This window comes from Aquarana catesbeiana, linkage group LG04 (genome assembly GCF_042186555.1).
Source record: "Aquarana catesbeiana isolate 2022-GZ linkage group LG04, ASM4218655v1, whole genome shotgun sequence".
In the NCBI taxonomy this organism is placed as follows: domain Eukaryota; kingdom Metazoa; phylum Chordata; class Amphibia; order Anura; family Ranidae; genus Aquarana; species Aquarana catesbeiana.
The window spans coordinates 132,039,141-132,053,572 of NC_133327.1; the positions used below are offsets into that span (position 1 = coordinate 132,039,141).

Consider the following 14,432-nt stretch of genomic DNA (forward strand, 5'->3'; position numbering starts at 1 on the left):
AAGAGTCACAAGCAGTGAAGAGGTAAGGACAATTGTTATTTTTCAGGGACCTCTCTTTGGGTGACAACTGTATCGCATACTTTAAGCGCTACCACATAAAGGCCTATGTTTTTTCCAAGAAAAATGGGGTTGGTATTATGTTTGTAATTGAAACCAGAGGCCGGCAGTTTAAAGTGCAATAAACAAGACATTTAGGCCCCATGTCCCATACTTGCTTTGGACCCAATTTTGTTGAGCTGGTCTGGATGAGGATGGGAAGTGTCTCCTCAAGAGATGAGAAGATTCATTATTGCTATAGAAAGGTTAGTGTAATAAGAAAAGTAAGATAATTGTGTCTTTGTGTTAGCTTACTGTAATTAGTGAACAGAGAAAATGATCATGGTCATAATCTCAATTATATTATGGACAGAAAAGGTAACACAATAAGGCTGGTATAAAACTTTTGACTGCTGGTGAGGGGAAACAATAGTACAGTACTCCTTTCAGTTATACCACTGTGATTGGAAATGATAGACAAGTAATACTACCTAAAGTAACTAAAAGGTGTCTACTGGGTATCTTAGATGAGCTTCCAATTGAAGAAACTTCTAAACAGGCTATTGCTAAGGCCCTCTTCCAGGCCCGTATACAATTTTTTAGGCACTGCAAAGCCTAAACCCCCCTACACTTAAAGAATAGATAACTCAGATGGGGGGTACCCTGTGTATGGAAAGGTATATCTTCCAACACAGGGGATGCCAAGCAAATTCATCAAACTATGGGACCATGGTTGTATACCTCAGGTCTTTCCCCAGTAGACTTGGTTATGGGGTAGACTGCTGTTGTAAAGCTATTGTCAATGTGAATCAACATGATAGGTGACAGTATACTGCAGACTTGAACTTAATTAAGGTGGGGTGCTTCTGTTAGGCCCTGCAGGCAGGTGTGTGCCTCTTGGTGCTGGTGTAAGGAACCGTATCAAGTTAATGTTTGCCGCATGTTATCTGGAACCTGTAACTTTTGTTTTATACATTTTGTTTCTCAGTAAGCTTTTTTTGAGATAAAAAAGTATAGCTAAAAGCAAAACTTTTTTTTTTGTTATGGACAGACTGGAGAGGGAATAAAACACTTGTCAGGTTTTATTGCTGTCTGTGACCCCATTAGGGAAATTCGCCTTCTGTATTTGTCCTATTGACTGTTATCAAGAGTGAATTTGAAAAGAATCCCACATTTTGAGTTGTCACCAGAACAGAAATCGAGGGGAAATCTTCCATTGGGCTCATCTTTAGTTCCACTTTAACAGTCAGTTTTGCCACTTTAATTGATGAGAGGAGAAAGTGTTATGATAGTCTTTTCAGTTATTTCACTGATTTGAGGAAACTGGTCGTCCATTTATGTCAATGTGGTTGAAGTGAGACAAAAACAACGACAGTCTGTTCACTTATATCAGTTATATAAAAATAAATATAAGAAAAACTCAGGGAGGAACTTGGACTAAACAAGCTCCCCTGAAACTGGAACAAAACAAATATGAATCAAGATTCAGCATGTCATTTTTATCATAAAAGATACTACTACAGAACTTTTGTTTTATGTTTTGCGCAAAATAAAAGACCTAATTTTATGCAGATCTTTGTTGTGTTTAATTTATGTGCATGTATACACTGATTTATCTTTCCCAAGGGACTGCTGTAAAATAATTGTGAAACACAATGGAGGGCATATGGATTTGCTGTCTTATTAGGTTAGGCTCTGTTCACACCATTAGTTCCGTATGTCGCATGTAGAGCAGCCCATTAATTTCAATGGGCTGCCCAACACATGAGAAACGCCCAAAACAAGCCCCTGACCTATCTAAGAAATCATGCTGCACTGAAACTAATGGTGCTGCAGCATGTTTGCGTTTACAGATACGTCGGGTTGCCATTAAGAATTAATGGCACCGCCTACCATTTGCAAAGGGGCAGCATTTGCCTTGCAGGAAAGCGCAAGATTTTGTAAGCGTTTACAAACAAATGTAAACCTAGCCTAAGAACAGAGTACCCTAAGCAATTTCAACCAGTCAGAATTCAACTTTTAGTTTTGTGACTTTAGTAAAAATGAAATCCGATTGGATGCTGGAGGTTACCGTGCAGTTCTCATTTCAGCTTTAGTATATATTCGTGCTACATTTGATTTAAATTATACAGTGTTCAGAAGGAGACATTTAGGTGTGTTATGTGCTGATTAATTTAACCCCTTTACCAATGAGAGTTGCCCTTTAATCCCACATATATATAATCAACGCTTGGCACACAATTCATACATTAACTATGGCTTATATACTGAAATGAAAAAAGAAGACAAAATTCCATTAATTATTAAATGAGTCCTGTAAAGCTTCCATAAAACAAAAAGGTTTTTACACATCTCATGTCATTGAAATCCCAAAAATAAGCAGATTATGTGTGGTTTTAGGACAGTGGTTGCAACAGTGATACTATGCAATGTACTGGTTCAGTGGAAACCCTTTGGCCAATTTTGCCATAAGCTGCTGAGTTTCGCCCCAACTGGAATTGGGCTTTAAGGTATATCTGAAGTCAAAACTGTGAAGTGGGGAATGGTTAAAAGCTCTGTCGGGTTTTTTTTTCTTTGCATTTTGTGCCCCATTGGGGAGATTTTTCTTAAATATCTGTTCCTCAGACCTAGGAAGTGAGAAAATGCAACTGAAGGAAATCCTCTCAGAAAAACAGAAAAAAAAAAGTTTTGATATACTTTAAAAGAGAAATTAGGGTTTTATTTTAGAAATCGTACTAACCTAGGTGGATGCAGCATCAGTCCGATGCTGCATCTGTCCCTCGCTGGCTCTAAGAGCCATTTCACACTAAAAGCATGGGGGTGTTGGCGGTAAAGCGCCATTAGTTTTAGCGGCGCTTTACAGTTGTTTTAGAGGCGCTTTTCGACCTCTAGTGGGGTGTTTTTAACCCCCGCTAGCGGCCGAATAAAGGGTTAAAAGCGCCGAGGCGCTTTGCAGGCGCTTCGGCGGCGCTGCCCAATAATTTCAGTGGGCAGGGGCGCTTTAGGAGCAGTGTATACACCGCTCCTAAAGCGCCTCAAAGAAGCTGCTTGCAGGACTTTTTTTGACGTCCTGCCAGTGCAGCGCCCCAGTGTGAAAGCACTCGGGCTTTCACACTGGGCTTGCAGATGAGGCATTTTTCAGGAGCTTCATAGGCGCTATTTTTAGTGCTAAAGCGCCCAAAAAACGCCTCCAATGTGAAAGGGGTCAAAGACTGAGAACTGAGTGATCAAACACTGCTGATCGCTCGGTTCTCAGTGCTCCGTGAGCAGAGAGCTGGTTACTGTCAGTCACCACTGTCTGCTCTGTGTGTCCCCCCCCCAGTCTAAATCTGGCACGGATGGTACGTTATAATGAACTGCATCACTTACTAGCTATGACGCATATATACAGCTTACTACATGGAGGAGGACAGGTGGCAACCCCAGAAGCCAGAGCTCTGTATGGGAGTACCTAAACTCTGAAAAGGCAGTGAGTAATTCAACCCATCAGCATCCATCCATAACTAAACATTATATAGTGGATTGACCTTTTAAACAAATCTGTTAAAAAATTATTTAACTAGTATGAATTCTTCTACGCACCCAAATAAAGACGCTCAAATGTAACTATATTTCAGCTTTTAATCACACTGATGCTTCTGGTACAAAAGCATTGTAATGTAAAAAAACAAATACATCTTAAGCAGAAAATAATTTTGGCACTATGTTTAAGGGCTCTTTCACACGGGGGATCCGTATGTCCGTTTTTCATCCTTCCATTTTCGGATGAAAAACGGACATACATGTATCCCTATGGAGCGTCGGATGTCAGCGGTGACATGTCCGCTGACATCCGACGCCGCTCCGATCCGAAAAGTGTAGGCACAAATATTTACCAGAATAAACCCTGAATGACATCTATTAAGTGTACATAACATGCAAGGACTGGCCATAAGCAAATCATATCACTCTGGGTTAGGTGAGGGATCTGCTGTCTATAGCTTCCTTCCTATGTGGAAGGACTGTCTATGTTCCCCATAGCAACTTATTGCATTTTTTCCATGCACTAGAAACTTAAAAATACAGACACTGGGTGCTATGGGCAATACAGACAGTTCTTTCAAACATGTTCCTATAACTAATGAGGAGACGTGACTTCTTTGTACTTTATTATTCGGCACTAATGATGTCATTGCAAGACGATATCTTGACTCTCTTCCTGTTTCTTCCTCCATCTCCGGAGCTTGAGCTGAAGCTGCAGTTTGTTGGTGAAGAAGAACTGCTTCCAGCCAATATTTTGGGCTAAAGCTCTCATCTCTGGGGTGACGGTATCACAAGATCTTTCCACAATGTGCTCCCATAGCTTGTCCGAATTGCAAAGCTGAAAAATAAAATGTAAATGCTGGTTTATATGTATAAAAAAAGATGAGCTACACTATATTGCCAAAAGTATTGGGATGCCTGCCTTTACACACACATGAACTTTAAAGGCATCCCAGTCTTAGTCTGTAAGGTTCAATATTGAATTGACCCACCCTTTGCCGCTATAACAGCTTCAACTCTTCTGGGAAGGCTGTCCACAAGGTTTAGAAGTGTGTCTATGGAAATGTTTGGCCATTCTTCCAGAAGAGTGTTCTATTGGGTTGAGGTTAGGACAGTCAAATTTCTGCACCCCAAACTCGTTCATCCATGTCTTTATGGACCTTGCTTTGTGCACTGGTCTTGTCTCATTTGGTGAAGGGGGGATTATGGGGTGGGGTTGTTGTTCAGGGGTTGGGCTTGGCCCCATAGTTCCTGACCTCAACCCGGCAGAACACCTTTGGGATTATTTGGAGCGGAGACTACGAGCCAGGCCTTCTTGTCCAACATCAGTGCCTGACCTCACAAATGCGCTTCTGGAAGAAAGGTCAAACATTCCCATAGACACACTCCTAAACCTTGTGGACAGCCTTCCCAGAAGAGTTGAAGCTGTTATAGCCGCAAAGGATGGGCCAACCCAATATTGAACCCTACCGATTAGGACTGGGATGCCATCAAAATTCATGTGCTTGTAAAGGCACATTATATTGAATTTCTTCTGATTGTATTGAAATAAGAACATTACTTTTTCACTGCTAAAACTGTCTGCTTCAAACATGCCCATTTTCAGGAAGCAGGGTGAGTTTATATGCTAGCATAGGGATTAGAGGAGACCCTCTCTCTCTGGGGTCTTAAAAGTGTGGAGAGAACAAGTCAGGGCACTGAATTTCAAAAAGCGTAAAGGATAGTTAAAATTATGCAGCAAAATTAGGATAACACCCACTTTATATTTGTTACATGTTCTCATTCACATAGCAGAAATATAAAAAATTGCTACTTACGTTTTACTGAAAACTCCAAAACTGAAGCTTTCATTTGCTATGCAGAGGAGGCTGGGGAGTGAATGTTTAACATAATTGACCGTGCCAGTACTGTGCTGGCAGATCTCATTATCAGTTGCAAACTAGATTTGGTTACTGTCTGTGAAGGTTAAAGATCTCAGGCTTGGATTTTGCAGTATTTGTTAACAGGGGAAATGCCCTAGTCCATGTCTGGGGACAGACTCACTACAAAATAGTTCCAAAGGATTGTTCCAAAGACACATCTAAAAAGTAAGACTTTTAAAATATATATTTTTAAGTACGCTGTGTCACTCAGAACACACAACAAAGATATAGTGGGGTTTTCGCAAACTTGACTGCAAATGTGGAAATACACTGTGATAGTATGAGGCTCTGTCACTAGGGAGATGGGCAGGAAAAAAAACACAGAGTTTTCATGTCTGCTGACTGCAGGGCTACAGAGTCTAGGTTTTGAGTGGAGAAAACTGCTTTTGCAGCTTCCTCAAGATCTTGGTATTTCTGGATTGGATCTCTGTAATTTGGAGATTCCTGAGAGACTTGGGTGGGATGGAATCTCCAATGCAGTGTCCAGGTGTTGTGGACAACCTGCAGGGTGTGTGCCCAGTTGTACACAGCCCTTATAACGATGGGCTGGTGAGAGCAGTAAGTGGAGGGAGTTGGAGTTAGAGCTAGTTGAAGACAGAACCCTGTCAGGAGAGCTGGAAGTACCTGGTGGACACTGCCGCCCATGTGAGGGGGATTTTGGGCCCAAGAACTGGGAAAGTCTGGCCAATGTCCAGAGTCTGGGAGACCAAGAGAGGGTCTGGGGAACTTAGGAAGCTGCAGAGGCCAGTGAGTCCAGGGGGGCTGGAGAGAATCCAGAAGTCTCTGGTGGGTTCAAGCTGGAAGTACTGGGAAAACCCTGTCAAGAGGCCATGTGGGTCTGAACAGCAAGTGGTCTGGGAGACCAAAACAAGCAGAGCTACTGCTGACCGGAGAGCCAGGTGGCTCAGTATTTTTCATTTGTGTTTGCTGACTGAAGTTGAAACCCTTGCATGGGAATCCCGGATGGACTTTTGCTTTGTTTTTTTTTTTCTCTTATAATAAAAGTGAGCTACCAGGCCCTTAACTATAATGCCTGTGTGATGTGGACTCACTGTACAAAAACGCATCTACTACTGAGCTAAACATCCCCCATATCACAACACTTTAAATTTGCCATTGCTCAGTCAGGGTGAGCTGACATCCACACTATAATCAGTGTAACCACACTTAGGTCCAGGGCTGCTGATAAGGCAGGACAGTCAGCTTTCCTATATGGAGGCCTGGGCCCCATAAGTTTAACAGGGGGGCTTGGGCATCTGCACAGCAGGAGGGCCAGCTTTACTGCCTTGTCGCCAAAACCAATCCCCCTTGTAGCTCTCCCTGCACTGCAACCAGTTTCTCCTCCTCTCCCTTCTGCTGGCTTTCGGCTACTGCAGAGGGAGCTACAGGGGGATTGGTTCCAGGATCTGTTTAGACCCCTGATAATTCACCAAAGACCATCCAACAAGGCTGTTAAAAATGTAAAAATAAAAATAAAAAAAAATTGTAAAATATAATAAAAAAAATAAAATAAAAGGCTCATTCACATGTGCTTGACAGGCGGTGAAGAAGCATTGTCTCACCTCTTCACCGCCTGGTTTAACCGTGCACCAGTGCATCGCAATCACGTGCATTGTGTGCGGATGTGGGCAGCCAGCAGAGCAGCAACGTTCATTGCAGCTGTGGAATGTGTACACCCCCAGCCGCTGCCTCTACAACTAAAGGGGCAGGTTTTACTACCCCCCAACCCCACATGTGAACGAGCCCCGAGTGCTCATTCACAGGTACTCTGACCATGTGCATGAGTGATTTGTTCATGCGGCTCTAGCTGCCTGTTACTTTATGGGGAAGCAGCAGCTGTACAAACAATCTGACAGGTGTTCAGGGCCGTCCACCTGCATCCACATGTTTGTCAAATTAGGACTTGCAGTTGTGTTTGTACAGCTGCTGCATCCCCATTGCATATCATAAGCTGGCCGCACACAGCTCCAGGCGGCTGCAGTCACATAAATAAACCACTGATTTACACTGTACAGGCCACAGCCCCAACCCCAATAAGCCCCATGACCTCATTCCCACACAGAGCTTTATTTATTAACTCAATACAGTTTTATTTTCTAGATTTAGCAGGAGTTTGTGTCCACTAACAATGATTTTAGTGTATTTTTAGCAGCAATATTGTTTTGGTATTTTCTGGGGGGTTTAGCAATGATCATCATACTGGACCTTGGATACCAGGGCTAATATAGCTACAAATTGTTCCAGGCCATGTTTTTCCAAACAAGGTTGAACACAACAGATGGTTTTTCTTTGGAAAGCAAAGCAGCAATATAACTAATGACCCAGTGATGTCGATTGCACACTATTCATTTACGCACATGCAAGCAGCAATTGCCGTCCTCTGTACACGGGGCCTAAAGCTATCGTATCAGAGCACACGCACGAAAAACCTGTAAGAATATATAGTACAAGCTCATACCTGCTGAATGAACAGAAAGTATGTTTTTATTTTAGGCTTTTCAAAGTAATTTAAGGAAGGGAGAGTTGATTTTAAATTAGACAACTGCAAGAATCATTATTAAAGCAGAAGTCCACACAAATTTCTAAGTTTAGCTCCATCGCATTATTGCATTGCTTACATTGTTAAATTGAAGAATTTTTTTTTTTTTTTTTATAAGAGGGTGTACCTGTATATCTGTGCTTTCTTGTTCATTTCCTGTCTATGACCCCCGCGGGTATGGTCATAATATCCGGCGCCGCACTGTCTCCTGGGAGCTCTGTGTCATTATTCCCAGGAGTCAGTGCGGATGCCCGCCGCGAATTGTGTGTGTGTTCAGTGTTATCTTCGTTGCCATCACTACGGGGCAGGAACTTCTGATGCCGCCGCCCGTTGTGATGGCAACGTGGAAGTTTACGGCGCTCCGCGCCGTACAAGCTGAGCATGCGTGGGAACGAGCGGTGAATGCTGGTAGCTCAGCATTCCTTGCATCCAGGAAGTTTATGCTTGTGGGCTTCACATGCCCACAAGCAAGATGAAACCTGCCAGCAACAGATTTTAAAACAACATTTTTGCTACCAAACCGGACATCGGGGGATATCTGTTACCAAACATGTGAGTGTAACATTGACCATATGTAAGGGTCTAAATTGTTTAAAAAAAAAATTCTATTGTCGGCGGACCTCTGCTTTAAGGCTTGAAAAAGGAGTCAAAGTATATAATAAGACAACCTAGATGACGTGTCTTTAATTAAAGAGAATTTCAGTAACTGAGCTTTGAACTGCTGCCAGGAAACTCCTAGTGAAAGCTTGGGGAGTACGATGGAACATGGCCAATGAAGATACAACACTGCAAAGGAGATGTCAGCTTTGAGACCAACTCTTTTATCTGAAGGTCTTTGAAGTAACACAAATCCTCTGGACCTCACACTCATGAAGCCCCAGCAATAGAATCCACTCCACTTCTATGTTTATTTGCTCTTGGGCGCAGTGCAATTACCACAATGACAACTACTCTCAATGTTTCGTGACATTGTTCTAACTCCTTAAAGCAGGGGTCCACCTATCTATCGTTTTTTTTTTTTTGAGTTCATTCACAAACTTTTCTTCTCAGCATTACATACTCACATATTGTGTGTAATATGTCCGTGTCAGATTTCGTCGGAAAGAATAACTTATATTATTCACTGCAGGCGGTTTCCATCTTCATTGTGGGCATTTGAAGCCCACAAGCATTTATTTCCTGGATGTGGTGAATGCTGTGCTCCCAGCATTCACCGCTCGTTCCCGCACATGCTCAGTGGCATCCTGGGAAGCCTGAGACTAGCTCCCAGGAGTCTGGGAGAGGCTAGAAACACGCCTACTCCCACGTAAGGAGAACCAGGAAGTGCAAAGAAGAATAGAAAAATAAAAGGTAATTACGGCGATTTAAATTTTTTTAAACGGCATGTCAGCATCTAGGCAAGGAAGGGAATACATACAGATATTGTTCAAAATTTGGGTGGAACCCCGCTTTAACTCAACTTAACAGCATACACTTCTTAAGTACATTGCAACTAGAAATCATCAGTGGAAACCTGTTATAAGCTATATATAGGGCCTGCTATTATGGGTCAGTGACTTAAACTATACTGACCGCCAGGCAGCTAGTATTTCCAGAGTGGTCAATGGCAGCCTGCATATTTTCCTTAGTACAGCTTTATTGTAATGCAAACGTTTTACAGATGGGTTTCTTTTTTGTTTTGCAGATTTATATTTACCTCGGTGGATGCAGCATGAGTCTGATGCTGCATCTGTCCCCCAGCGCCTCTGCACTGAGAACCGAGTGATCGAACATCGCCCATCGCTCAGTTTTCACAGCTCTGTGAGCAGAGAGCTGTAGACTGTCAGTCACAGCTCTCTGCTCTTCTCCCTCCATGCTCATTGGAGCGCTAGGCTGTGGAGGGGGCAGCCATCTTAGGCTCTCAGTGGCTCGCTGAGTGGCTGAGTGGGGTGTTAGTCCAGGCACCTGGCGGATCCAGACTTCTATTGTCGGGATGACGCGGTGCCTGGCCTGATATCCGTGATGTCAGCAGAGAGCAGATCACAGGAGTGCAAAACCAACTGCACGCCTGTGATCCATAGGAGAAGCCCAAGCAAAAAACTGGCATTGGCTGGACTTCTCCTTTAACTGCTTCCCGACCGCCGGCCGTCAATTGACGGCCAGGCGGCGCAGCTCTCGTTGCGGGCGGACGTCATATGACGTCCTCGCTTTCCTAGGCCACCAGGGGGCGCGCGCGCGCGCCACCGCCGGCGATCGCGCGCGCCCGCCGTGTCACTAGGCACCCGGTGCGCGTGCCCGGCGGCCGCGATGTCCGCCGCGCACCCGCGATTACCGGTAACACGGTCCTGTCAGAGGAGAGGAGACCGAGGAGACCGATGATGTGTTCCCAGTACAGCGGAACACCGATCGGTCTCCTCCCCTAGTGAGTCCCCACCCCCTACAGTTAGAATCACTCCCTAGCAACACAGTTAACCCCTCGATCACCACCTAGTGTTAACCCCTTCACTGCCTGTCACATTTATACAGTAATCAATGCATTTTTATAGCACGGATCGCTGTATAAATGTGAATGGTCCCAAATATGTGTCAAAAGTGTCCGATGTGTCCGCCGCAATATCGCAGTCACGATAAAAATCGCAGATCGCCGCCATTACCAGTAAAAAAATTTAAAAAAAATAAAAATGTTATAAAACTATCCCCTATTTTGTAGACGCTATAACTTTTGCGCAAACCAATCTATATATGCTTATTGCGATTTTTTTTACCAAAAATATGTACAAGAATACATATCGGCCTAAACTGAGAAAAAATTTGTTTTAAAGAAAAAAAAATTGGATATTTATTATCGCAAAAGGTCAAAATTATTGTGTTTTTTTTTAAACTTGTCACTCTTCTTTTGTTTATAGCGCAAAAAATAAAAAACGCAGAGGTGATCAAATACCACTAAAAGAAAGCTCTATTTGTGGGGAAAAAACAATAACAATATCATTTGGGTACAGTGTTGTATGACCGCGCAATTGTCATTCAAAGTGCGACAGTGCTGAAAGCTGAAAAATGGCTTGGGCAGGAAGGGGGCGAAAATGCCCAGTATTGAGGTGGTTAACCATGTCCGGACCACTGCACGCCGATATACGTCCTAATATTGAAGAGGGATATCTTTGTTATGGCAGCAGCTAGCTGCCATAACCCTGGTATCCTCTTCTTCTGCCGGCGGTACGGTTTCCGATAATAGTGGTCTCTGCGGCAGATTCGCAGTGAGATAATTTTTATCGGTGGCGGGAGAGGCCCCCCCCTCCCACCACGCTCCAAGTGAGCCGTCGGCAGCGGTGGAGGCGATTGGGTCCTTCTGCTGGCTGGGTATGGAGACGAGTGAGGGGATTTTTTTTTTTTTATTGCATTTTAGTGTAAATATGAGATCTGAGGTCTTTTTGACCCCAGATCTCATATTTAAGAGGTCCTGTCATGCTTTTTTTCTATTAGAAGGGATTTTTACATTCCTTGTAATAGGAATAAAAGTGACACATTTTTTTTTAAAGAACAGTGTAAAAATAAAAAAATAAAGGTAAAATAAATAATAAAAAATAAATACAATTTTAAACGCGCCCTGTCCCGACGAGCTCGCGTGCAGAAGCAAACACATAGGTGAGTAGCGCCCGCATATGAAAACAGTGTTCAAAGCACACATGTGAGGTATCGCCGCGATCGGTAGAGCGAGAGCAATAATGCTAGCCCTAGACTTCCTCTGTAACTCAAAACATGTGCACAAAAGTGCACTTGTAAGACCGCTGTGCAAATACATTTTATTCTCCATGATGTGTGAGAAAAAATGTATAATGTTTGGGGGTTCTAAGTAATTTTCTAGCAAAAAACCTGTTTTTAACTTGTAAACAACAAATCTCAGAAAGAGGCTCGGTCCTTAAGTGGTTAAGGCAGCTTGCGAATTCTAACTTTTAGGCTCCATGCACACTGGACGTTGAAATGACATTATAAAAACACCAGTAACTTTGCAGTGAGTCTTTCAACATTTTTTAATGTTTTAGCAATAGCATTTATTAGCGTTTTCTGTGTTAGCGGTTTTTAGCGGGTTTTTTTATTTATTTATTTATTTTTTCAATGGATCAAAAATGTTAAAAAACGTTGGTGAACCAAGTTTTTGAGCGTTTATCAACGTTTATTAGCGTTTAACATTTTTAAGCATTTTTTGTGGTCAGAAAAACAGTTCCTGAACACGATTTTAGGGCACAGCCCTAAACTCCACTGCTGATAAACGTCCATATATGCATGGACACATAGGATAACAGAGGGGGCTGTTAAAAAAAATGCCCAAACTCCCAAAAACTGACGTTTATGAGCTTCATTGTGCATGGAGCCTTAAAAAAAATGTCTCCACCCTGTTTCTTATTTACAAATTTTCCCCACCCTTTTCCTTACATGAATTCACCAATAGGTTATCTAGTCCTGGATCTGGTAAAGCCAAGATTGTGAGTGATGCAAACTTCTTTCACTGAGCCCATTTAAGGACACAGCTTGCTGGTAATTAAAGTGGATGTAAACTCTCACATATATCCAGTGAAGTGAACAGCCTCAGATGATACACAGAGATGAAACAAATCTCCCTACATAAGTTTTACATGTATATCTGCTGTCTTCAGCTTTATATACTGTTTAGAAAGAGCACATTGTGTTAGGAGATTTTCTCTTCCTGGTTAGCACTGCAGTGAAGCCTGGGCATACAGCCAATACAGCTGATTGGAGGAAAGGCACACGCCCCTTCTCCTCATGGGTAGAGACTTTCAGCTCTGTTTGTTGAATAGTTCAGGGCTCTGCTAATCTATTTATAGCATCCTCCCCAACACAAAACTCTGGCTGCTTTTATCATGTGATGGAGAACTTGTCAAGAGTTATCAGGCTAATAACAGAAGGAGCAGGAGACAACTACAGGACATAGTGCTTTGAAGAAAGATAACAAAACACTGCAGATATATGTGCCCAGCTCAAATTTCATGAATCGGGTTTACATCCACTTTAAGCAATCTAGGGTTATACTGCCGCCTACAGGACACTAATGAACACTAGGCATATAGAACACTGAAGGTCAACCACCTGTCCTAGAGACTACAACTCCTCCCAACTTCTCAGTTGTAGCAAGCAATCCAAAGAGAGAATGATGACATATGAGGGGAGGGAGCTGTGAGCCTCAAGGAATTTCAGTACAAAAATCTATTTTTGCTATAACTCATTGAGGGACACAGCTTGCTGTTAATTAAGGAACCTAGGGATGATCAAAAGTGGTTCAAACAGAGGAATGGGAACAGAAAAACAAACACGGGTCAATCAACTCATCCAAATGAAAGGAGATCAATGGCAACAGAATAGAAGCAGACACATTTGACTTTCTAAAACTATTGCGCGTACACACGAGTGGATTTTCAGTTAGAAAAATCTTGGATGGTTTTTCCGACGGAATTCCGCTCAAGCTTGCCTTGCATACACACGGTAACACAAAAGTTCGCTGAACTTTCGACCGTCAAGAACGCCGTGACGTACAATACTACGACGAGCCGAGAAAATGAAGTTCAATGCTTCCGAGCATGCGTCAAATTGTTTCCGAGCATGCGTAGGAATTTTGCGTGTCAGAATTGCTACAGACGATTGCATTTTCGGATAGGAACTTTTTCCGACTGAAAAATTGAGAACATGCTCTCAATCTTTTGCTGGCTGGAATTCGGCCAGCAAAAGTCCGATGGAGCATACACACGGTCGCATTTGCCGACCAAAAGCTCTCATCGATCTTTTGCTGGCCGAATTTCCGATCGTGTGTACGCGGCATTAGAGAAAATGTGCACAGGAGACCAAATCACTGCCTTTCAAACCTAAGACACAAAGGCCTGAGGATGAAAGACCCTGCCCTAAAAGGCATCCAGGAAAAGGCCCAATGGGAAAGATATATTCCTCTATTCAAATGATAACTAGAATCAATTCACAAGAAGGTAGCTTCGTATGGTGGCGTAGAAACCTAGAGACACCAATGACAGATCAATGGATTAAAGCAATAAATCTTAATTTTGGATGAGAAGAACTGACTTATAAACATAGGAGATGTCCTAAGAAATTTGAAAAGATCTGGCATTGGTGGTTAGTGTCTAATCTGGTTGAGCAATCAGAAGAGTATATATAATGATATGGGAAAATAATAAAGAAATATGATACTGGAGCGAAATGAAAATATATAAAATATGTACCATTATGGAATATTGTGAAGGAGGGAATTGAAATAGAGCCTGATGAATGCAGAATTGACCAAACAATCTTCTGGGACCTGTGACATGTCCCAGAAGATTGCACGGAGGGAGGGGGTAGAGGTGAACTTCCTTCCGGCTCCGCGGATTCCCAGGAGGAAGTAGGAGCTGGATGCCCCTAAAAAGAGGGTATCC

The 14,432-nt window shown here is 42.8% G+C and overlaps 1 protein-coding gene across 1 annotated transcript in view; it reads right to left on the minus strand.

The window, feature by feature from the left end:
* Positions 1 to 3,901: 3,901 nt before the first annotated feature.
* The window catches only part of FBXO36 (F-box protein 36), a 92,380-nt gene continuing 81,849 nt past the window's right edge, over positions 3,902 to 14,432 (minus strand). Inside the window, exon 4 of the mRNA XM_073625660.1 lies at positions 3,902 to 4,396. Coding sequence (XP_073481761.1) covers positions 4,205 to 4,396 — 192 coding nt within the window. The 3' untranslated portion in view covers positions 3,902 to 4,204. The remainder of the gene's footprint in view (positions 4,397 to 14,432) is intronic.